This window comes from Lycorma delicatula, chromosome 8, assembly GCF_047948215.1.
Source record: "Lycorma delicatula isolate Av1 chromosome 8, ASM4794821v1, whole genome shotgun sequence".
NCBI lineage: Eukaryota > Metazoa > Arthropoda > Insecta > Hemiptera > Fulgoridae > Lycorma > Lycorma delicatula.
The window spans coordinates 103,749,215-103,775,157 of NC_134462.1; the positions used below are offsets into that span (position 1 = coordinate 103,749,215).

General features: G+C 29.9%; 1 protein-coding gene across 1 annotated transcript; it reads right to left on the minus strand.

Annotated features, from left to right (window-relative positions):
* Positions 1-670: 670 nt before the first annotated feature.
* LOC142328863 (uncharacterized) lies at positions 671-23,373 on the minus strand. The gene is made up of 8 exons (XM_075372990.1): positions 23,274-23,373; positions 19,787-19,901; positions 17,078-17,245; positions 12,056-12,130; positions 10,522-10,744; positions 7,235-7,437; positions 3,041-3,216; positions 671-933 (listed from the first exon to the last, which is right to left on the minus strand). The coding sequence occupies exons 1-8, from the start codon at positions 23,346-23,348 to the stop codon at positions 682-684; spliced, it is 1,287 nt and encodes a 428-aa protein (XP_075229105.1). The 5' UTR covers positions 23,349-23,373; the 3' UTR covers positions 671-681.
* Between the last annotated feature and the right edge of the window lie 2,570 nt (positions 23,374-25,943).

Below are 25,943 nucleotides of genomic sequence, written 5' to 3' on the forward strand. Positions count from 1 at the left end.
TATTCAGAATTTATGAATCCATGTTTTATCAACAGGTTAGAATACTGTGAGAGAAACAATCACCTTCCTAGTTATACCATTGTTTCAGGTACCATTGTAATTTTTCAGTTATAATTTCAACTTTAATCAGTCAATCTTGGATAAAAGATTCTAGGTTCAAGCGATAAAGTTGAAACTTCAATTGGATTTCTAGAACGATACTTACCAGTTACTAAAGTTCAACCATGTTTAAATTTTTCTAGCTGCTTGTAAAAGATTTTGCAGTTCATACAACTTTGTCTCTATTGTTTAGTCTTATGAGAGTAAATGTTAATTGATTTTTCACCTTCGGAAAGCAAAAAATAGATCACACACTGCACATTGTTCAATTAATTAGCAAACTGCAAGATGATTTGCCACTGTGAAATGAGATTTTGAGGTTATAAACAAGACAATTTTACTCAAACGGCTGATCAAGGGTCATCTCAGAATTACCAACTTATGTTCTGAAAGTATCATAACCCTCTTATCAACTGTTTTGCCTTCACAATTATTTGTGTCTTTAATTCCTGAATGACCATTGTACCTAAAGGGAAAAGTATGAGTTTGTTTTTTTAGATTTTGATATTAGATGATGAAAGAAAAGATTAATATATAAACTCCAACAGTAAGCAGATATTTAAATTACATATAAAATGTTTATTACTGATGCTTTTTAATACAATTATTACATTGAAGATCTTTTTTATTATGATGAGTATTATAAAAGTACAGAGTTGCTACAACACAAATTGTACCAATAACAGTAATGTATTCACTTCTATTTTTAAATGGTTTACCACATATTGTGTACCAATTTGCAATACCTTTAGGAGGTCCTGATGGTGCACATGAAAAATCAAAGTAATCTTCATCATAATCATCTACGCATAGATATTTTCTTTTGTGCAGTATCTGTAAAATAAATAAATATATAAACAATATTAAAAAATATTAATGATTTACTTTCAAAATAACATGAAAATTTTATTTTCAGATCTTGTTGGTGGTAATTATGCAGCATCTTCTTCATTGAGTTACTTGTGGTAATATTGTTAATGGCAGTGTAATTAAGCAATAAATTATATTCATATAAAATATAGTCGCTCTAAAATTCCACTCACATTAAAAAATTTGGCCACCATTCTCTCCATTGATCTGAATTTTTGAACAGCCTCAGAGGTCTCCTCATCATTGAGCACCTAGACTTTGTTCTAAGCTTTGGTCAGGATGTCATAATAGTTCTCTCAAGTTCCATCACCTGTTACAATACTGTTCACATAGCAAGAATTCCCATTTTTAAACTTTTTTAGCATTTCATGACACCATGAAACATGTCACATCTGATCATCAGTCAAGTTATGTAGCACCCAAAGGGGAAAAAGCTTTCTAACAAGGTGATCTTGCAAAATAGCACAAACTGCTGGTGCATTATTGCCCAAAAATAAAAATATTGCCACCAAATAGAATATTTGGTGGTAGATCACACGCCTGATTATCGTAAGCATTTTTTATAGTGCAGCAATGTTTCCCTAAGTCACAGACAAAGTTGGTCAACCTGACTTGGAGCATCCTCAAGGTCAAAATTTCCTCTTTCATACTCTTGATATCACCTAAATATTGTTATACAATAAGAACAATCCTCTCTAAGCACTGGAGTCATTTCCTCCAAACTCTGATCAATATTTAATCCACATGCAAAGTTGTAGCGAAAATTTCCTTAGTTTTCACCCATTACGACATCACTACCTCTTTTCATTAACACAGTTAAAAAGCAAATGACTCTGAGACAGTGACTAGAACAACTGTAGTGCAGGTTGGAACCTGTTTAAGCATGATGATTCATTCCATCATATTACAAAACTTTCCTAGTGTCCTTTGAATATCTTATTTTGTTTCTATGTGGTGATATATAAAATTGATTCTCTTGTGTTTAATATCTGTTTATGTTTTTTGTCTGTGGGAGAATGAAAACTCAGTCTATCTGATGTATAGTATTTAGACAGTCATTGCAGTTTAAGTAATACTTCTGGGGGCTTTTGTTTGTTAGTATGTATTATTAATTTTCAGTATTAAAACATACACAGTTTGTTTAATGAATTTATTTTTCTGTAGTGAACTTTTAACTTATCTTGGTCTGATTTTTACTTCCTTGCGGTGTTCTTTCTATAACCTTTTAATGTTGATTCAATTTGACTGTGATGCTATTTTCAATTATTTTTTTTTGCTATAATTCTGTAGTTATAGGTCATATTTTTTTAAAATTGCAAAATTATTTTTTAATTTAACTCAAGTACAATATTTCATTTAAACTGTGATAACTGGGTAATAACATCCTTTCTAGTTTTCATAAAAAAGTAATAAAAACAATAAATTTTCATTTACCTTTTTCACTACTTTCTACCCAAATCCAATCATTTGTTTATTCCAACCCTTCTCTACCTTTTTTAACATTCTTTATAATGGTATAGTGCAAATATATTAGCAATTACTCTGTTCCTGTTTTAAAATATTTTTTCCAAAGTAGCCCAGTTGCCAGTTGGTATCTCCTGTTTTATATTTATTATTATCAACTCCATCTCCTGTTACAATTTTATGCTATAAATCCTCCTCACAGATCTACAACACAATCAATTTTCACAACAGTCTTTCTCTAATCATTTATGTCATGATTTCCGGTTTCTTTGTGGTATAGGGATGTGGCAACCTTACTCTCCATTTACCTTGTAGTACTGTAATCCAATCTTCTGTACAACCTTAATGGTTATGAATTGTGAAAATAAAATCATAGAGAACAAATTATTTTTAATATATGTATTATATATTAGTATATACTACTCCTGTTCTATTTTTGAGTTCTATTCTGGCTTGAGATGATGAAAGACATATTTCTTCCCATCAAAAAATTTCTTAAATTTAAAATATCCATAAGTTTAACACTAACAATAAAAATAAAGAATCTATTTTTAATATATTTACTTTTATATAAGTGAAAAATTATTAAATAATTAATTTTCTATACCATTCCAAGTGCTGTATGAAGTTGCACTGTAACATTACAAGGTCCTGTAGGTTCATGTAAACCAATTGATATCTCATTTTCTGGTTTACCAAATATAACAATTAATAAGAAAACTGAGTAATGCATTATCAATGAAAAAACAAGTAGCTTTGTAAATAATGTTCCATCATTAACACCTGAAAAATTAAGACAATAAATTAATAATAATTATGAATATTCTGGGAATGTTTTTTTTTTTCAATCAACAGCTTTCCTTATTAGTAAATTATTTAAACAAAGTATGGGATATAGATTATCATGGTATTTTTACAATAAACAAAATTTCATTAACTTATATTCACAAACAAATTATGCCTGTGAAAATGTATTTCATCATTCTGGATTTCATTTCCACAAATATACCAAATTTAATTTCCATGAGATGGCAAACTATGAGGAGTTGTAATGAATCTAACACAATATGATAACAGTAAAATAAATGTAGTTTACCTTGAGGTTTCTATTGTTCACTGAAATAAAAAACGGTACTGATAATTTATTAAATATTTTTAATGATGATTCTTGTTAAGAAAAAATTAACTCTTTTAAGTTCCTTTCTGTTAATTAAATAAAAATTTTACTCCCAATTAATAATAACATATTATTACATTGTACAAATCATGCAAAAATGGGTAGATGTGCCCTTCTAGCGCATCTCCCCATTTCATTCCCGACCAGGAATAAAAAAGGATCTACCTATTAATTATTACCGATCTCTATTATTTTTCTAGATGGAATACAGGAATATGTGGCAAAACCTTGTTCAGAGAAGCATAAAAAATATACAATTAGTTATCATACATAAAAAAAAATATTAAATTCCACATTAATGAATAAAGTAGTAAGAACATGAAATCATTTTAAAGCAACTATTTTAAAATACTAAATTAAATAAATATCTTCTAATTTAATTTGTATTTCATGGATCTTTCCCCAAATGCATGCATTTTTATTATTATTCGTAAATGAATTATTTTACAACTAACTAAACAATCAAATTAGATACTCGTACATGTACAACATGATGGAAAAAATTAATCTGAAAAAATAAAACTACAATATTCTATACATTGAAACTGCCTCTTATTTCATATTTAAGATTTTTTCTCTCTTTTATACTCAGAAAATCTCTATTTGCAGTTAATAAAAGACAGAAATGAAATGAACAGTACATTAACACTCCACTGGAGTGGTTATTTTGCCAGTTCTCATGGGAACAAAATTTCTGTTCAAAATTCTTTTTCAGTGGTTTTTAGTTCACAAAAACTGTCCACAAATCTATTAAAAGATTTCATTCAGACACATCTAATAACATTGATGAAGAGGAAAACAGTGAGAAGATACGCAGTTTTTATTTATCAAAATTTGAGTAATTTTAATGAAAGTGATTTTTTTTTATAAATAATAGCCATAATATATTTATTAAGTATATTATTTGTAAAATATTATTAGTGTATTAATATAAAATTTTGAATAATTTTATGTATAAATGATTGTTTTTGAAAATTCAGATGATTCATTAATATATTGACCACTGTGCTAATAAAATTTAATAATAAATAAAATTTAAAGTAAATCAATAAGTTAAACTTATACTACTTCCAAGAATTGATTTTCATGGGAAAATCCCACACCTTCAGTTGGTATTTAATTTTATAATTACATTAAAATAAATTGCTTATAATTTGAGAATTTTGGCTTTATTAAAAATGTTACTGTTTTATAAATTTTGAAATTATTATGTACAAACCAAATTCTACTGTCCAGTACTGAAATAATATAATATTTATAACGTCATATTTTCCTTCATTCTAATATCATTACTGCCAACCTTTTTAGATTGTATTTTATTATGTTCTTTATTAAATCATCGTCTAAATTTAAATCTAAATCATCATCAGTAACATTTTTGAGTAATCCAAAATTCACAAGTTATAAAAACAGTTTATTTTAATGTAATTATAGAATTAAATACTAACTGGAGATGCGGAATCCTGGCAAAATTGATTCTTGGAATTAATAAACTTATCTATTTACTGTTTTTTTGTGGTTTAAATTTCATTTCATATAAAAAGACTGTTTGTATAGATAGTAGTCGTGAAAGATAAAATAAGTTCTGATAAATAAATTGTTAAAAACGGGCTTTAAAAAATGTTAAAATTTTATTATTAATAAGGGCTATTGAAGTATGCTTGTGGAATATAATAACTGCTTTAGGAAATTTAATTCAGCATTTAACCCTGAATTCAATTTGTTGAGGTGAATTCTGATAAGCAATGTGCTGAGATATCGGAACGGAACGGAACGCAAGGATAGCGGGAGTTTGTTTTCTCCCTACTAATTGCAGAACCTGGTCAAATTTCCCTTGCTGCTGTGTTTCTATTTTATTTGGCGGGTTATCATCTGTTTCGTGGCGGTTGTAGATTTTATTTTATTTATGGATGGATTTCGTATTTGCGTTCCGGTCCCTTGGACCAATGAGAAACAATTTACTGGGGTTGATACGGGGATACTAAGCTTATATGTGCTTTTACTTCCGGCAATATCCCCTTCAGTACGTCCTATGAAGTCCTTTCGCAAAAATAAACCCTAATGTAGAAAAATATTAATTAGGATAGCATGGGCTTAGATTCAGATGTTTTCAATAAAATTTGAAAGTTAACAATTTATCATTTTGATTAATTAACTGGTCTACTAGTCGTTAACACTGGTCAGGTAAGATATATTTACGTTAGTAATAGTAACTATTAAATTAGGTTAGGATCAACAAAATACCAAGTCAATGGATTTGGTATAAAAGGTTTAAAATATATTTTATTAATTTAACTGAAGATTTCCACTAACTTGACTGTAGACAATGAAAAGGGTCCGGTTAGGTAGCAGCATCTGATTTATTTACTGTTGAGGACACCTTCAGAGCATAATACAACAAAATCATGTGTTCAATTATTATTAAGCACTCGTTAGGACATTAGATATTATCTATACTATTGTAGTGGAGTAGATTAAATTAATATTGGTTCCTGTATTTATTTTACATTTAATTTGAATAAAATACATCACAACTAAATTTTTAATTATTTGTTAAGCACTAGTAAGGGTGTTTTATTACATTTTATAATTCAGTAGTATTGTGCGATATCGAAATGAAGTAAATAAAATTGATTTAATTTTGGTAAAAAAAAACCGTATGTTTCAACTTGGTTTTTCATTTTTCCTTCAATTTCTAGGCTCCTTTACAATCTCTTATTTTCATTCTCATTTCCCTGTATCAAGCAACTATTTATCTACTTACCTCTCATATGGAATTTTATAAATTATATTTACTGAAACATAATAATCACTTTGATTGTTCACCTGTAACAATTAAAGGAATCCTTTTTCTTATACTTTTAACTTTCAACTTTTTACTTATTTTATACTGTTGTTCCTAATGAAAGAAATAAGGATTGAATAAAAATGTATTCTTATCACACACAAAAGATTCTTTATGTCTACCAAATTTAGTATCAGAAGTTGATGTCACACTTTTCCCTTACATTCTGATCATTCAACAACATTGGATTGTTTCAGAATGTCATCATGAACATTGAAGCCAGGAAGTAAAAATAGAATTTCAAAATAAAAAGCCATGTTTAATAAACCAATTTCTGTACATCAAAAATCTTCTAATGCTAGGCACAGTTTACCTGCAAGCTATCAGCAACTAATGATTATAATAGTCGGTAACATTTAATTTTTTTTAATGCAGTTTCTTTCATCCGACCAAATTTCAATGAAAAACATTTTCATCTTATGGAAGAACGGCCCATTTAAGTTCAAGTGTATCCTATACATTAATTAATGCTATTAATTATTTCGTGTTCATTCTGTAAAATAATTATGGTAATGAATAATAGTAATAATAATGATGATGATGACGATGATAATAATAATAATTTACACAACTCTTAGATAATACTATTTTAGTGGTAATGCAAAATTAAGAAAAAAATTAATAAGATATAAATAAATAAATCAAGGGATATGGGATCTTAAGGATAATAAAATAAATATGAAAATTAAATACAATGGTTTGTAAGAGAATATGACAGAAAAATTTATCAAAACTTTTCAATTAGTAATTATTTGTAATTTAATGTTATTTATTCTTACCTTCATCAATACTGTTTAATGTTTTTATACGATCTCCAGACCAAACTATAAGCAGTACAATAGAAAATAATGTAAAAAAAGTTACTTCTGAATGAATTCCAGCGATATCATGAAGTGGATGATAAATTGGTAAAAACATTAATATTCCTCCAGGTGCTCCTAATAATGATGCTATCAACATACTCATTATTTCAACACGTATTCTAGTAACAAAAAAGTAAATTGTGAATTAAATATTTTTAGTAACATAATATGGTAACATTATACAGTTCCCCATCTCCTGCCTGCGGAAGAGGCTTTACAGCCAGTGATGGAAGCATGGCAGCAAGAATGGCATGCCACGACTAAGGAAAGATCCTTGTATAGATTTATACAGGATCTGGGAGGATGTTATGCCTGTCCTTTGTTTTTAAAGGCAACGGGAGCTTGAGTGCTCTCCAACCTTGTAAATTTAAACCAATATTTGTTTAAGTTCCACCTGGCAGCTGATGAGCTGTGCGTCTGTGGGGAGGTCCAGTCAAACGAACACATGATGTTCGATTGCCCAGCTCTTGGGGGAGAGGCCAGAGCTCAGGCCATCCTGGAACAGAGGTCAAAGAGAAAATTGACCACTCACAAGCGGCGAGTCAATGTGGTGAGAGCCGCATTGTTGGACCATGTGGGAGTTCCTTGATGCGGTTGCTTTGTTTACCTAAGGGAAAAGACTCCTACCACACTGCTGTTGGAAGCTAATCAAGAGATATGGCTGGCTACCAGCCAAATTAAGGCTCCACTTTAATGGTGGACAGGTACTTTCTGGCATTCAGCAGCCTAGGCATAGCAGCGAATTGCTGTCTTTGACAAGATAAATTAATTATTGATAGTTATATATGTTTTAGTAGTTGATGAGGTGCTGTACATTAACTAGACAGTTCAAATCCTTTCTACTTAAAATTTTTTTAAAAATCTGATACTATATTTTGATTGCAGTCAAATTGATTAAATAATTCATACGATATTCTGGAAATCCTGGATATATGGTACTGCATCACTGAATCAGAGCTGAAGCCCACAAATCATACATGGAAAGAATAATGTATACACAAAGAAAAACATACTTAATGCGCTTTTGACATTGACTAAAGCTTAAAACGTATTATAATCACGGGATAGAAATTAAACCATTAAACTGCTGATATTTTCATAGTAAATGCTGTAAAACATAATGTATAGTTTTATGGCTAAGGAAATTTAACACATTGTAGCCTCATTTGCAATTAAACATACCAGTAGCTTATTTTATCTTTGGGTCACTAGGCTAAGATATGTTAATTAAACCTAATGATAGTCAGGGGCCGGCCCTATTCTAGTAGGTAAGGTACTGCCTATGGCAGTAAAATTTATTAGCATCAAAACCGCCTGAACTAGAGTGGAAAAAATACACAACCCCCAAAAATATATTTTGATACTTGAATCTAGAAAATAATATTATTATTACACTAGTTTTTTATTGTTTTAAAAGTATATTTAAATTTTGTCTGAAAATAGTAGTTTCTGGTTTTAGTTTGTAAGTTCTTTGTGATTAGCTTATTAAAAATGTAAATTTTGTTTTTCAATAAAACAATTTTCTGTAAATCTCTATTAGTATTAATGTCTTAAATCAATTATATGTCATTTTTCTGGTTAACGTTGTTCTTTTATAAATCTGTTTTTTTTAATTTTAAATTTTTTTTGAAGTTTTGGGAGCGGCATTTTTTGGTTTGCCTATGGTGGAAAAAACGCTAGGGCTGGCCCTGGATATAGTGAATATAAATGTTTCATGAATTTGAATATTTCCCAGATCTTGAATATTCTAAAACATCAAACATTTGAATATTCGAATTACTGATAAGTGGAATGGCATGCAACCACCTTTTGTTCATGTGTTAGGGGTTATTAAAAAAACAATGTAAAAACAAGATTATTAAAAAACAATATATGTCCTGGTGAAAGCCTGCCGAATGGTTCTCTTTCAAATGTAATATTTACTGTGTTATACTAAACATTCTTTGGAATAAAAAATTAGGTAATAATTGAATTTTTAAAACTTGTTTTATAAATTGGAAAATGACATAAAAAACAACTTCTATCATATCTAGTATAGAGCATAATGAGACCTTGATAAAGTGTTAAACATAACACTTTGTTATTAATTTTCTATTGTTTAACTTAACAGATTTTCTTAAAGCATATACACCAGATGTTATTTAACTTTAAATCACGAACATTATTATCCCATGATTAATATTTGTTTTATTTGCTTCTTTAATAGATGCAAGGTTTTTAAAAGAAGCAACTATTTAATAAAGATAAAACTTTATTTTTTAATCAAACCAAAATTCACTTCTTTTTTTTTAATAACTGCTTTTTCTTTTTAAACAGAATTTAAAATAATATTGCCACTATTAATAGATAATAATAGGCTGTCTGAAATGTAATTAAGAGCACTTATAATTTACAAATAAAAAGAAATAGTAAAATGAAACAAATATGCCATAAAAGTATATTTTACTTGCTACAAAAACTTACTTTAATTTTTCCATATGTTCACCATTTACAGCTACCCATTTTTCCCAACAACCAGTTTTCTCATTTCATCAATAACAAATATTAGCTGTCTTTCCTTGATTCACAACTTCATTGCATCCTTCAATTCATTATCCTTGGTGAAATGAATATCCTTAATAATATAATATTATTAATAATTTTACAACTTTGTGGATTGCAGAACACAATAAACGTCGACCACTGCAAGGTTCATCCTCAATATTTGCTTAACCATCTTTTGATGCACAAAATTTTATTTTAAATTTTTACCTACTCAATAATCAGTCAACAATTTCATCATCATGAACTTTTAGATATAGATGAATTTACTAGCATACTTAGATAAAAATTCAAGCAGAACTGAGAATTTTTCAGCATCAATCATTTACTACAAACATAGTTGTAATGTTATAGTAAGCTGCGTTGCTAACTACTATGCGTTAGTAGTAAAACAACATAGTAATAAACATCTACCTTGATTTATTTTTATGAGAATTATTTTAATTCTGTTTATCTAATGTTTTTAGTAATCTATTATCAATTTTGTTGTATAAATAATGTACTCTTATAATCATATTACATTTATATATCTCTTAATCATCTTCCAATTAAAATTAAACGTAATAAAGGGTAATTGAAAATCAATTTATACAGGTACTACAGAACTTTACTTTCTCATAATATAATCTAGTTATGTTTATATTAATAAATTATAAACTTACCCAGATGATTGCCACTTCTTATTAGATGGTTTATAAAGATAATGAATGTAGTGAAACCAGAATGTAAAACTTGTAGCAAATGTACAATGAAAATAATATGAATTCCATGGAACCCAATAATGTCTGTCTTCAATATTTGGATCCGTGTCGTGCCAAGACCAATGAACAAATTTTACACAAGTTATATCATATGGCATATCAATTAAAACTACAGTTGCACCAACTATGTATAAAATCAAAAAATTAATCTTTATTAGTAGTTAATCTAAATAAATTTTTATTTTATTTTTTAATATTTGTAAACTATTCCCTTATGGACATAATCTATGTAGTTTTTGCACTGTAATACCCATTTTAAGAATGGAAAGAAGATTTTCTATTACTAAGATGTTAATGCCGCAAGTTTATTTTCTTGAGCGTTGCTAATGTTGATTTATAGTTCATGTTGATGTTTTCTGTTTTGTTTACAAGGTCTGTACGCTGCTCTTTTTTTAATGTGTCCATTTTTAAATGCAAGTGTTTTTTGATGACCTTGTCGCAATGGAATAAACAAACGTGCCTGTAAAAAGATTACTTTATTTTTTGTGAAATAGATTGTTTTATATTAGTATCTTCATTTCTTCACTTCTTTTTTTTTAATTGTATCTTTATTATGTTTTTAACTGTTTAAATGGAATGAGGAAACCTATGATCTCAACATTGCTGGTTCTAATAAATACAACAGTCAACCAGTCTCTCTCTCTCCCTCTCCTTTTCTCTCTTTCTCTATTTCTTTTGAGAAAGGATATATAGAAAACACAATATTCTTACCAAAAAATGAAAAATATTGATACATTTAATCCAATGGTCTTCAAACTTTTTTCTCCTTGTGCCAACATTTCTAACTTATATTGGCCAAGGGCTGCAATCCAGAATAAACAATATTTTTTTTAATTGAATATACAGATATTTATATTTTATGTTTTGTAGGCCTATAATGCAAGTAAAAGGATATATCTACTACATTACTACTGAGATATAAAAGATTTTCTCAGTTTTTTGCAGCATTCTGTTTTATATGATTGTATTTCAATTCTTCCTTGTATTATAATTTATTAATGAACAGTTCTACCATTTATTTGTAACATTAGGTTATTAAAAACTTATTCTGGGATTCTTTATTCTGAGAATATAAGTACATTAGGCTTAGGAGATTCTTAAACTATTGAGAATTCATTAAATTCAATTACAGTTTACTTATCACAAACTCAATCAATAATGAATGAAATTAAATAAGATTGATATCTACTGTGTTATATTTTAATTCTTTCAAAATTATTTTATAAATACTTAAGTATTTAATAAATTAAGATAATTTTTTATAATTAATCATTTTAGTTCATGGATCACAGATTGAAGACCCATTTAAATGTAATAAATTCTGGTACTAAAAGACTTTTTTTAATGGAATTTTTAAAAATAATTTAGTTAAAGAGATTGAAGAAATTCAAATAGATTTTTTGAAATTTAAGTATTTCAAACTTAATTTCCTTACCTGCAACTGGTTCTGCCCACCATGGTAATTTTAATTTATTAACTGCAGCTGATGCTTGGTAGATAAAACATGGATCTGAAATATTGAAAGTTTATTTATTTATTGTTTACACAGAAGGGATACTTTATATTCAGTTTTGTTTCATATCTATAGTAAAAATCATTATTTTTTCCTACTTAAAAATTCCCTCTTAAAAGTTAAGAATCAGTTCACACAAATCCAAATCTCAATTTTTTCTTTAGAAGTTAATATTAAATGTTAGTGTTAAATTTACATTAGAATGGTCAGAGTAACTGACAGGCACATTTTTCAAATATAGTGTAACATCTCTAAATGTCTACTTGTTAAGTGTTTATATGTGATGCAGTCTTTTGGATTTTATATTTTTCTAGTGTGTTGTGCTTATTGTTTGTTCTAGAATATATTCTGGAGTTATAAGCGACTACATAAAAAATAATTTTAATTCTGAATGTTTAGACCATTTACACGAATACTAACTTTACAATTCTAGTACCATTAGTTTTGTGAGACTTACTTTCCAATGATTTATGTTGCTATGATTCCTTTCTGTTCTGAATTATTCTTTTAACCTCAGTATTATTACTTTATGTTACATCTTCAGTTATCTATTTTACATATTCCAAACTTTGTCTTCTTCTACCATTTTTATCTTCTGCACATTCCCTTTGATCAAATTAACAAAATCCAGATGTTTTAATACACAGTTTTTGTATTTACAAAATTTTATGGAGATATTCTCCTCTTTATCTTAGAAACTTTTCTTTTCATATCTTTTTAATCAATCTAATTTTCAACATCCTTCTGTATCATCAAATTTTAAACAGCTCTATTTTTTCCTTTATGTTTTCCTACTGTCCAAAAACTACTACGATCTACATAAACATTTTAAAGATTTTTTTCTAATTTTTAAATCCATTTTTGATATTAGCAAACACCTTTTTGCAGAAAAGATTGTGCCAGTCTGCTTTTGATATTTTGTTTAATTTATTCATCTTTAGTTAATACCTAAACCACAAAATTCTACAATATCTGGTATACTATTATTTTTTTTCAATCTTAATATTTAATTCTTCTTTATCCTCATTTCTATAACATTTCATAACCTCTATTATTTTTATCTTCTTAATTGAATTTCTCAACTCAGTTTAGATTTCTGCAAAAAAAAACAGTCTTCCTTCTTTCCCTATATTTCAGTCAAAATCTTCTTTAAAATTTTAAATATTTTATTTAATTTTACATTATCAGTGCTTTCTATATTACTATTCTGTATGATATGTTGCTTTTATATGGATTAGATGCTAGATTGTGGATACAGGTGTTCTTTGTTCGTTGGGTTTCAGTTAACCGCACATCTCAGGAGTGGATGACCTGAGTCTGTTCTAGACTAAATGTTTCGTATTTGAATACCAGATCGTGGATGCTGATGTTCTTTGGTGGTTGGGTTTCAATTAACCACACATCTCAGGAATGGTCGAACTGAGAGTACAAGACTACACTTCATTTACATTCATACGTATCATTTTCATTCATCCTCTGAAGTAATACCTGAACGGTAATTCCCAGAGGCTAAACAGGAAAAAGAAAAAGAAAAGACTACATACTTACATATTTAGAGGTTTGGAGACCTAGTTAGAGGTCGGCAGCTACATCAGACCTGGCAAACTGGTAAGAGTAATTGCCTTTGTCTACACATGCGTGCGCACGCACACACACAGACAGACCCTGCAGTAGCTGGAAAAATGGTTGAAAATATATATATATATGCTTAGATTTAAAAATTATGGAAGTGTACATTTAAGATGTAGATTGATTTAATGTTTTTTTTTTACAATTGTAATTAGAGAATACTCTTATTACAGATGCAGAGATTTTTTGTTTATTAAGAATTGTTAAGTTAGTTTAGTGTCAATAGGAGGGCCAAGGCGAATCTCGCTTCAGGAGCTGGAGGGAGCAGCGGCAGCGCTCAACCCCAAGAAAAGTCCGGGACCGGATAGAATTCCAGGGGAGGTGGCCAAGATGGTGGTGGGGGCATTCCCGTGGACGGTGCTGGACTGTTTTAACCAGGCTTTCCCATCATGCTGGAAGAAGGCACGCTTGGTACTTCCACCCAAGCCGGGGAGGAATCTAGACCAGCCAGGATCTTTCCGTCCAGTGTGCTTACTCAGTACACTGGGCAAGATGTATGAACGTGTCGTGGAAAGGCGGCTCTTGGCAGAGGTACAGGAGCAAGGGGGACTCTCCCCTCGTCAATTTGGATTCCAGAAGGGGATGTCAGCGGTCCACGCAATTCGTGAGGTGATGTACTCTGTCGACGCAGCAGCAAATGGTATGCGGCAGACAAGAGCAATTCCGGCCTTGATACTGTTGGATGTCCGGAACGCCTTCAACAGCGTGCCATGGGAGGTCATCGGGCAGGCGTTGAGGGCGAAAGGAGTCTCCGGACAACTTCAAGCGATCATTATTAATTACTTAAGTGACAGAGAAGTGTGCACGTTCACGGATACTGGCGAACGGGTGTTTCAGATGTGAGCGGGGGTCCCGCAAGGCTCTGTGCTGGGTCCTCTCTTGTGGAACATCACATATGATTGAGTTCTTTGCCAGACTTATCTGAAGGGGGTTGAAGTCTTCGGATTCGCCGACAACCTGGCCTTACTGATCAAAGAAAGGGATGAGAGGAAGGTGGAGGCCAATGGAAACATTGCCTAGGCAATGGTGCACCATTGGATGGTGACTCACTGTCTGCAAATAGCACCAGAAAAGTCGGAGGCGCTGGTGCTTGCAGGTCGACGCCAGCTAAGGGAGATGCGCTTCACCATCGATGGTGTAGAGATAAGCCAAGTCTCGAGGGCTAAATACCTCGGGGTCTGGATGGACAAGCACCGTTCATTCGGACCTCATGTAGAGGAAGCAATAAAGAAGGCAGAACAACAGGTGAGGGGCTATCTCGAGGCTGATAGCGAACACAGTAGGGCCATGAAAGAAACGTCGACGAGTCATAGCTGCAACCGAGACATCAGTCCTATTGTATGCGGCCCCTACATGGAAAAGGGTAGTGGCAGTTCAGAAGTACAGGAGGAAGCTGGAGGCCACTCATAGGAGGCTGCTTCTGCCGGTGACATGTGCCTACAGGATGGTCTCCTATGACGCGATCTGCGTCATTGCAGGAACGCCGCCAATAGACCTATTGGTTAAGGAACGATGCTTGCGGTTTGAAGGCATAAACAAAGAGAATGCAAGGGCGCAGATCATGGCCATCTGGCAGCAACGGTGGGAGGCGAGCCAGGTAGGACGGTGGACTATGCGTCTGATTCCGGACATGAGTGCTTGGGTGGGACGTAAGCATGGTGAAGTTGGATACTGCCTCACTCAACTACTTTCGGACCATGGAAACTTTGATAGCTCTCTGCATTGCTTCAAGAGGAGGATAACGGCAGGTTGCAGGTACTGTGCAACAGCTAACACAGCCAAACACACCTGATTCGACTGTGTCAGGTGGGAGAACGAGAGACACCTGATTCCGGTGGTCATAACATCAGATAACGTCGTCAGACACATGCTCCAGAGTGAGAATGGATGGAGGGAGGTAGAGAGAGTGGCTCGTCTCGTACTAACAGCGAAGAGGCAGGAGGAACCCCCTTGACGTGCACACGGCCCTCGATGTCAAAAGAGGCGTTGAAATGTGTTTTGTTTTTGTAATTGTTAATGTACTTTGCTAGGTTAGGAATTTATGATTGTATTATGTGTCTTTGCTCATGTTGTTGTTGGATTATGCTGCCGGATATACTGATGGACATGGAGTGGGGGATATTGTGTGCGGTGCTCTACCGCTGATGGTGAGGGAGGCATGCCGCAACAAGTAATGAGGGGTCATGGGAATGCGTGGGGGATCAAGGACAGGTACAAGTCCATCTTGATGCGTGTAGGGGCCAGGGAGGCAGCCTCTATGCCTAGGGTGTTCGGGCCTACTCACGCGCAAGAGAGGGTAGGTCGGAGCTCCCCGATGATGGTAGGTCGGAGCTCCCCGATGATGGCATGGGGGACCCTCGAGGTGTGCATGGGGGGACGTGTAACTGTGAAGGGCAAACGAAATGTGTGTCTTGATCAGGTACAATAGGGACTGGAAGGGTGCTCTCCTGCAGAGAAAAATTCTGATCACCGGAAGAGGTGATTAGTATGTTTTGAGGAGGCACGAGAAACCCCGATGGGATGTCCGAGTTCGTTCGAGCTAGGGAGGGCAGACTGCACTGCCATGAAACCCTGAGGTGACTGTGTTAAGCTTTTTAGCGTGGGCTGCTCGTCTTGGGGGAGTTTAAAAAAAAAAAAAAAGTTAGTTTAGTGTGTTGTATTGTTGAATAATTTATTCATTCAATCATTAGTCTTCTTTGTGTTTATACATTCATTTCATGTATTATTTATCTTCACAAAGTAATTTCATATGTTTCAAATTCCTTGTTAATATATGCTTAATTCATGTCCAAGGTCATAAAATAAAATAAAATCAGCTGAACATTACTGTTTTTTTGTGTCACTAACTAACGAAATTTAGTTCTAGAATTGTTACAACACATATTTTCTGTGACACCATGCCCAGTGTTTTGCTTTTTAAGATTTTCAGTCATTACTTTCTCAATACATCCGATCTAATTTATAATGAAGACATACTTTGATATACAGTCAAGCTAGGAATGATATGTAATTATTACAAAATATGTTAAGACATTGATTTTGGTATGTTTGGAGTAATCACCTAATAATAAGCTATTCAATATTCCAGACACTATTTATTACCACTGGTTTAAATTGGTGAAAGCACAATTAAGTAAAAATCTGTCACATAATTTCTAAAGATCTTCTATATATCATATAAAAGGTTGTAACAAATGAAGCGAGATATCCTAATTTATTTACATCTTCATTCTTCATTTCATGGGAAAAGTGTTAATGATATATCTTGATTCTTTTAAAATGTTTTTTGTAATTAATGAAATTAGATTTACTTACACAAAAATATTATGTGGAGAGGCAATCTGCGACCTAGAAAAATAATTGGTGTTTGTGAATGCCAAAAATTATCGACATCTGGATGAATGTAGCAAATTGCTTCCACTACTAAACCATGTAATATTGTTCCAAGCCATAAATATGGCCAACGACCTCCATTTCTAAATGCTGTAACATAAACAAAATATAACTTTTTTTAAATATAAGTAATTTTATTTTTTTTACAAAAATAAAGTAATCTTTACTCGTAAATCTAGGTAATAAATTACTATTAAATTATCTGATATACTAGATAATTCTTCAGTATAGTATACAGATTCTTCCAGCTAATGAAATAATTTTTTGTTTGCTCCTAACAGAAATACATTAGTTATTACCAATAAACTTTTAAATTTTATAAATTGCTTACTCTTTATTCTTCTGTTCTGGCTAATGTAATATTTTTGTTTGTTTGTTTTTTTGCAATAACTTGAACATGATGCTCAGTGATAACAAGGATAAATGTTTCATATGAGTTAATGCATTATTCAAGGCAGTGGAAGCTGGAGTGTCAGTTATTAAATTGAAGATTAATTGCTAAAAGCCTATCATAAAATAATTAATTGGCAGGTTAACAGAAATTAAGAGTATGACCTAATGCTAAAATTAGTTTTGAGAATGAAGGAACTCCAAAGTGCTTCAACTACGAATTTTAGAGTAACAATGCTAGGAAGGGAAGAAAAAACTCATTCAATCAGAAATTAGTGTTATTAAAAATGTAAAACTGAATCTGGTGTCAAAACCAAGAAAAACAATTAAATGTTGCTCTAGAGATATTACAAAAACAGGTAAATTATTAGTCATCTAACTATTGATAGGTACTATGATCAAGCAAGTTTGAAAATTTTCCATTTTATCCTTGGACTATTAAAAGAATTTTTAAGTATTGAAGATCAAATATAATTTAGGATTAATCTAAAACTTACAGCTAATTTCTGTGGTGGAAAGGTAGCATTTCAGCCTTTCATTCAGAAGGTTCAAATCATTCAATCAAGCATGTTATTTTTCTTACATCATAAAATTTCCATTCCATAAGAATAAAAGATCACGTGATAAATTAATCACTTAAAAAAAATAAGTAAATAATAAAAGGAGAAAAATATTGTGAAGAGGATTTTATGTATTTGTGTCAAGTGATGAATTCTTTATGACAATTTGGTGGCTGAAGTACCAAAATGATAACATATGGGTACTGTTTCAACAGTGTTTTTTGTACTTTGTTGTATCCTTCAAGATTCATTTCTAATCATTAAAAAAAAAAAAAATTAAGATAGCTGTAACTGGGCATAAGGCTGAAGTTACTGGAAGAAGAATATAAAAATAAATGTTTCAGAAATAAAAAAAATTATCAGAAATAAAAATTATTTTCAATCTGTACAATATTTATATCACTTTTCTTCATTCATTATTCTAAAATGTTAAACATTTAAATATTTTCAGATAAAGTAAAGCAGAATATAAATTTTATTGTAACCCTAAGAAGTTGTAAACAAATTCATACTATTTGAGTATTAATAAATAATTTTGATATTTAACTCTCTTACATTTTCAAATTAATAACAATTTAAAGCAAAAATGTTTATTTTTATTATTAACATCCTTTGATGATATTAAAAAATTGCTTAGATTTTTTTTTAAATTAAAGGTTTTTGTACTGTGAAGTGAAAGTTTTTTCATAATTGAAAGAACTAAACTTTAAAAAAATAATACATACGTATAAAACAAAATAATTAAAAAAACATCGTTTACATATTAATTTAAGAAACTAAAATTACAACTGATTTTTTCAAAAAAGTTTGAGCAACTGGAATTGCAATTGTTCCCACAGCTAAACCCAAAATGTTTTTATTTTCATAATTTATAGCATAATTACACAAACACTATTATGAATATACTACTAGTTTATAATAAACAAATTAACATGAGATAACTTAAAGTTTTTTTAAAGACATTTTAAAAAATTGATTTATTTATTTATTATGGACTAACTTAGAATTAAAAATCTTGGCTGTTTAAAACACTGAACTGTATAAAAGGAAAGTTACTGTAAGGAAGGTTTGTCAAAATTTGTGAGAGGAGATATAATACTCATTATTATGGGATTTTTAACAACTAATTTTCATATAATTTTTTTTTTTCAAAAACAAGTTACTAAATCCTAATATTTAATATAGTTGTGCCATTATGTATGAATCATTGAATCTGTTATTTAATTTTAGTACCAGCTAGGGTAAAGTTTGAATTTTGAAATGATTATTTAAAGTCAGTTTGATGTTTTATATAATTATGCAGATTATTCCTGTACAAAACATGGTTATCAAAATAGAGATGATAATGCTGATTTGGCTCTCTCTTTCAGAAGTTAGTATAAACTGCAATCATTATCAGCAGCACTAAGAGATTAGTTTTGTAGCATGTGAAAAATGCTGCAATTGATTAAAACATTTTTAATGATGCTATATCAATGTATTAGAAATTTAAACAGTATATATATATATATGAATATATATATATACATACACATGTGCGCGCGTGTGTGTGTGTGTGTGTAGAAAGCATATAAAATAAAGCATCAATTTGAATAAAAAAACTTTTAAAGAAATGCATCTTCATAAAAAAATACGTTTACTATGGCAAAATTAGAATTATTTTATTCTTCAATTTTATTACCATGAATTAATGTTGATAAAGCTCCAATAGTGAATATTATTTGAACAATAATATAAGTAGGTTGTGCATTCCAAAATGTGTCTATAGGCTTAACGCTTATTAGCCAATCAAATACCTGAAAATAAAATGATTATATTATACATGAAAAATTTAATAAGTTAATGTAAAATTGAACAATATTATTTAGAATGTTGTTACTTCATGTTTGAACATTGAAAATTAGAACAGTCATTGTTACTTTAAAAGGAATTATATCTATTTGCTTAAACAAATAATATATAATTATATATAATATAAAAACAATGAGTGTGCCCAGATCTCTGATGAAACATGGCAGAGTTTCTTTGAAGATTGGTTTTAAAGGATGGAGAAGTGTATAATGAGTGGTGGAAATTATTTTGAAAAATTATCTAAAGTAAAAGTTTTATAGCAATACTTTTCTAGTGTCCTTTGTGTGTAAGAAAGATCCAAATAAGAGTGACATACAATGGTTAATGACTTAACAATTAATGAGTGACATACAATTTAAGAGTGACTTGTAATGTAATGTGATTCCCAATGGGGAATCACATTATATTGCAAGTCTGTGAATTTTACTATTTGAATTATAAAATTACAAAAAATTGGTTGAAATAAAGAAATTATAAAAGTGTTAACAATTAACAAAATAAGAAAGTCTAACTCTGGAAAACAGATCTTCATACTATATTTGTAAATCAACATTAAATGAGGGTAAAATTTTCAAAAGATTAATTTATTAATTATTCATTTTGAAGGTATACTTTTCCCAAACAAAAAAGACCTTCAGTAACTAAAATTATTTTCTGGAAGTATATTTTCATATTTTTTAAGTCAGTCACTTTTGTAAATTGGTATAAAATCTTAGTAATGAATAAATTTAACTTAAAATTTCAAGTTTTAAATTGAAAAAAATTGTTTTATTAATATAATAAACAGGTTGTTAAGTAAGTTTTAAGTCAGGGTTGGAGTTCATTTAATTAGCAATTTAAAGGATTATTATTTCTTGTATTGATATTTATTTATTTAAAAACATGAAACAATGTAATACAAAGCCTGATACATCTGTAAATAAAATTATTCTACACCTAAAATTGAAGCATTAACAACTAATTTCACTTATTTTAATGATAGTCATTAATTTGAACTCTTTTAAAACAGAATTACTAGATAACCATAGTTAACAGACAAATTTGTATAATAATTACAAATAATTGTAAGTCATTTTTAAAAAATTATTTATGTTTAACAAAGATTTTAACGATTTATATATCTTTGAATAAATCTTATATAAATACGAGTATACTAAGGCAAGAACTGCTGTTCTAACTGAATAGGTCTTTCTAAGTATTCACTGAACCTGTTCTCCTGTGTATGTTATCTTGCTACCTGGTTGTAGGTCATACTTCTGGGAGGAGATGGCAGTGTATAAGGGCTTGTGTAAGCTGTGCAATTAATAAAGAAATGCAAGAAACAAAAAAAAATAGTTACAAATACCTGAAACAGTAAAATAAACAACATTCATATTTTATAAAAGTAAAGAAACATTTAAAAACAAAAATAGCCTACACCTAAAATCACAACTTTTAATAAATAATCCCACTTATTTTAATGAATAGTTGTTCATTTTAACTTATTTAAAAAACATATTGACTAACATAGTTAACAAAAAAAATGTCTATATCAAAAATATTTTTTTATTTAATTTTTTTTACTACTCTATGTATATGTGAAAATACTTTCCTTAGAAAAAAATGCAGTTACAAGGATGTAAACAAGCATACCACCTGAACATTTTATCCTTCTGTATCAGGCATAGTTTGGTAAATATTACATATATTAATTCATTTTAAATAAGTAAATTTATAATCTATATTTTCTCCATAGTAACAAAATCAATTTTTTACTCCGTCTTCATTTCAGTTAAGAAATGAAAGACAGTTTTATTTTAATGAGGTAAATGACTTTCTTGTCATTTCTCTTTTTCTGTTTAGCATTCAGAACCACGTAAGGTATTACTTCAGAGTATGAATAGGATGATATATATGAATGTAAATGAAGTGTAGTCTTGTGCAATCTCAGGTTGGCCATTCCTGAGATGTGTGGTTAATTGAAACCCAACCAACAAAGAACACCAATATCCACAATCTAGTATTCAAATTTGTATAAACCTGCTTTTACTACTAATAGTAGTAAAAGCTATTTTTAATATTAGTAGTAACTGCTTTTACTACTATTTGAACCTTAGAAATCTCGACTTCAAAATCAGCTGATTTGTGACTTTCTTGTCATTTACACCACCAAAAAGAAGCAGAAGATTTTCTAAAATTAGTAAAATCTTTTCCTTTTTTTTTTATTCAACTTATTTACTGTGAAACTGAAGATACAAGATACATTTATACTACAGCTGATAAACTAGTCATAATAATATTTGTATATGATAGGAATTTAACAGAAAGTCTCCTTCTTGGTGATAGATAGAAGTATATATCCCACCTCGAAGAGAGTTTTATAAGAAATGATAGTTTGGTATCATGTATAAGCTATCAGTTAGTGTACTCCTAATACAATAGTACTGGTGTAAATTTTGTTTCTTACCCATAATGTCGTACAGTTACTGTGCTGTTCATACAGTCATTTTTATACACTACTACTTGCAATTAGGAGCAAATTTGAAATCAATGGAAGGTAGTATTTTACTTATTTTTTCACTCATTGTAAGCTGGAGACATATATCTTTCTCTCTTTCTATTCAACTACTTAAAATGCTTTCTAATCAAATGCTTTACCTGTTATTCATCCTGCTTTCTCAATTGCGTTACCTTGATACCTATTTCTTTAAATATATATACTACGGGATTTTTGTCAGCCATTACACTGATTTCATTTGTGACACCACACTGGGCTAGCTATTGAAATAAGTATACTTTCTTAACAAAGGGGGCTCTGCCAATAGGCTTATTTACAGATTATTTTCTATTACAATTTTGCACAAAAAGTCCAACTAGTGGTCGATGTACCATTGATTTTTATCAGTGGGACAAAATTTTATTTAATCTTAATAGAATAGTATTTAGAATAAATTTACTGGTAAAATAAATATATAATATGATGGACAATGCTATAGTGATACAGAAATAAAGGAAGATAAATATTAAGTAATACAATCTTCCATTTAAATTTCTTTTATTACTCAGTCTAGTCTCCCATTTGGCAGGAAAATTAACATAGAAGCAAATATGATCTAATCTCAGTCAGTTTTACAACTCAATTATTACACTCAAAATACTGATTAAAAGAAAAAACCGATGCTGTTAGTAAAAATACACCTAAAATACAGTAAAGAAATTCATAAACATTCTTCATTTTTTTAACTTAAATCTGTAGTTATTGAGAACATCTTCTGTTTACCTATGTTAAAAATAGTAACCTATCCTTTTTGATTATTTTATGTGAAAGTTATATTTACCCCATCAAAATGAATATTTTCCAGTTCCACTCCAAATAATGGTAAATTGTGTTTATCCATATTAACAACTGCCATGTATTTAATATAATCACTACATAAATGAAAGTAGTTGTTCAGATATTTATTAAATTAAGTACTTTAATCTTAGTACTTTAGTATATTCTGATATTGTTATCTATTTCATTTATTATTAATTATTTTATCAAATCGTTTTACTTTTAATATTGTTATAAATAATGTAAACAATCTTATTTAAATACCTTTGACCTGCTGAGAAAAAATGTTTTTAATAAGAAAAGTGTTCACTTCAAATAATAATAAAAACAGATGACATGTAATGAGACAGTTTAGGAATAAATAGGTAGATAAAAACAATAATTTTTTTTAATCTTTCATGACCGCATAGGATCACTTTAACTAGTCCATTATCCATCTTTCTTCTGTTCAGGCCTTGCAGCCCTCCCAGTACTTCTTCATACATTCCAGTCTCTGTGCCATTCTGGCATTGAAAATGTTCATATGGTAAGTTTCTTTCTTGTGAGTATGAAGCAAGTGTATTTGTCCATTTAATTTTATCTTGTCTATGGTGTCTTCTGGTTAAGGCCAATTTCCTTCAAATCCTCTCTTTTTTCTTTGATCCATCTGTCTTGGTGTTTTTCAAGTCAAGATTGTACTGTACCAGCTGTTTCAGAAATCTCAAATCTTGCATCTTCATGATGTGACCAAAGAATCCTAGTCTACTCTTAGGCATGGAATCAGTAATGGATAAAAAACACAACTTTGTTGGGCACAATCCATCTCTGCCTATCTTTCTGGTACTTTTTGTTAAGGCAGTTTCTTCCAATATTTCTATTTTTGGGTGGCATTTTTTTAGCCATTCCCTCATTACCATTTCCAGAGCACAGTTGAATAGTACCAATGAAGGTCCATCGCCTCAGCACAGCCCTGTTTTCATCTCAGATGGTTCCAAGAGTTTGCCTCTGAATTTCACTTTTGATTTAGTGTTTGTGAGAGTCACTTTTATCATGTTTATTAATTTGGGATGTAGTTTTAGGTATCTTAGAAGTTTTACTAGGGATTCTGTCTTTAGAATCATTAGTAGGACGTATTAGTGGATACAATAATGCTTTCTTGAAGTCTACAAACATTATCACCATGTCTGTGCTTCTTTTTCTGTGGTGATCCATTATTAGCTTGAGACTCATGATCTGGTCTGTACAGCTCCTCCAGAGTCTGAAACCTCTCTGGTATTCTCCTAGTTCTTTCTTGAATTTTGAACTAATCCTGTTGAGAATGATTCTTGATAGAATTTTGTATGTTGTATGTAGGAGTAAGATTCCCCTGTAAGCTGTTAATGAAGGCTATTTATTTATTAAATAAAAAATAATAATTACAAATAAAGAAAACTGAAAATACATGTTCTTTATTTTGTAGACACATTAATAAAATTCATTGATCACTATTTAAATTTTATTTTGTGCATGTTATTATTGGAATAAAGCACGTTGAAAACACTGAGTGAATAATTCATAATTTTTCTAACTATATCAAAAATTCAGTAATATAATTGTTGATCTGTCACATAATAATTCCAGTTTAAAAGTAGGAGATAGTCAAAGATGATTTATTGTTCCACTTATAAAAATTAGTCATAAAATTTTGTAAGTACTTTCATATATTTAATTATTAAAATTACTTTTTGATTAGTTTTAAGTTAGGTAAATATATCAGTTGGTATAACTATTAGAATATTATTAACTTTTCTTTAATCGATCCTGGGTTGAATTCCCTGCAAAGATCTGGCCTAGTTTCATCATTCATACCCAATAAAGCATTTCAAAAATTCTATCGGGCACTTACTCTAGTATCTTGTAACAGTTCACCTTCATCAGTCTTAGTAAATTTCAGATTATTTTTTTTATAAAAATATAATCTGTTTTAAAGGAACTGAGATATCATTTACTTTTATTTTGATACTTTAATAATAATAATACTTTCTGCCAAAATTAATAATTGATTATATTTTTGGAAATTTTAACTGATGTAAACAAACCAGCTTTGTACAATTCAAATAAAATCCTTTGCTCACTATTAAAATAACAGCTTTTTGTTCAAGGTATGCTTGAAGATAAAAGAAAATAATTTATAACTTAAAGTAAGCAATTTTTTCTTATGAGATAGTAAATCAATGGAGTGTTTTGGGAATCATTATGTCAGGTCAAGTCCAACCATTTTATTATGGTGGCTGAGAGAAGTGAACCAGTTCTTTTTTTTATTGATATGGTTATTTTAAACTTTTTATCTTTTATAATGAAGAATGTAGTTTTCTCGTTGTCTTTGAACTATCGCCTCTTATCTCATTTATAATCCAAAATTTTACCAAGCAGTCTGCTGTTCACAGCTGTACTTTATAGAATTGATAAATGATTGTTAATTTATTTTATTAAATATTGCCACAAAAAATATTTCCACACAAAAAGGAATCCATTAATCTATTGTTTTAAATTTCTTTACCAGTTTTTCTTATAGTTTGACATGTATAAAGCATCTGAGGTAAATCATTTAAGCTCTAGTCAGAGTTACTTTCTATAAGATTAATGGTTTTCATTATACATACAATACCTGTGGGGACTAAAGGAAAGTGTCTGTTGATAGACTAAATACTGGCTG

Bases quoted from the DNA above. Each gene is read 5' to 3' on its own strand.
- LOC142328863 (XM_075372990.1), bottom strand. From the start codon at position 23,348: ATGGCAGTTGTTAATATGGATAAACACAATTTACCATTATTTGGAGTG. The intron at 17,246-19,786 runs GTAATAAAATTG...TTTATGTTACAG, and splicing joins TTTATCAACATTAATTCATG to CATTTAGAAATGGAGGTCGT. The intron at 10,745-12,055 runs GTAAGGAAATTA...TTTTATACATAG, and splicing joins GTGGGCAGAACCAGTTGCAG to TTGGTGCAACTGTAGTTTTA.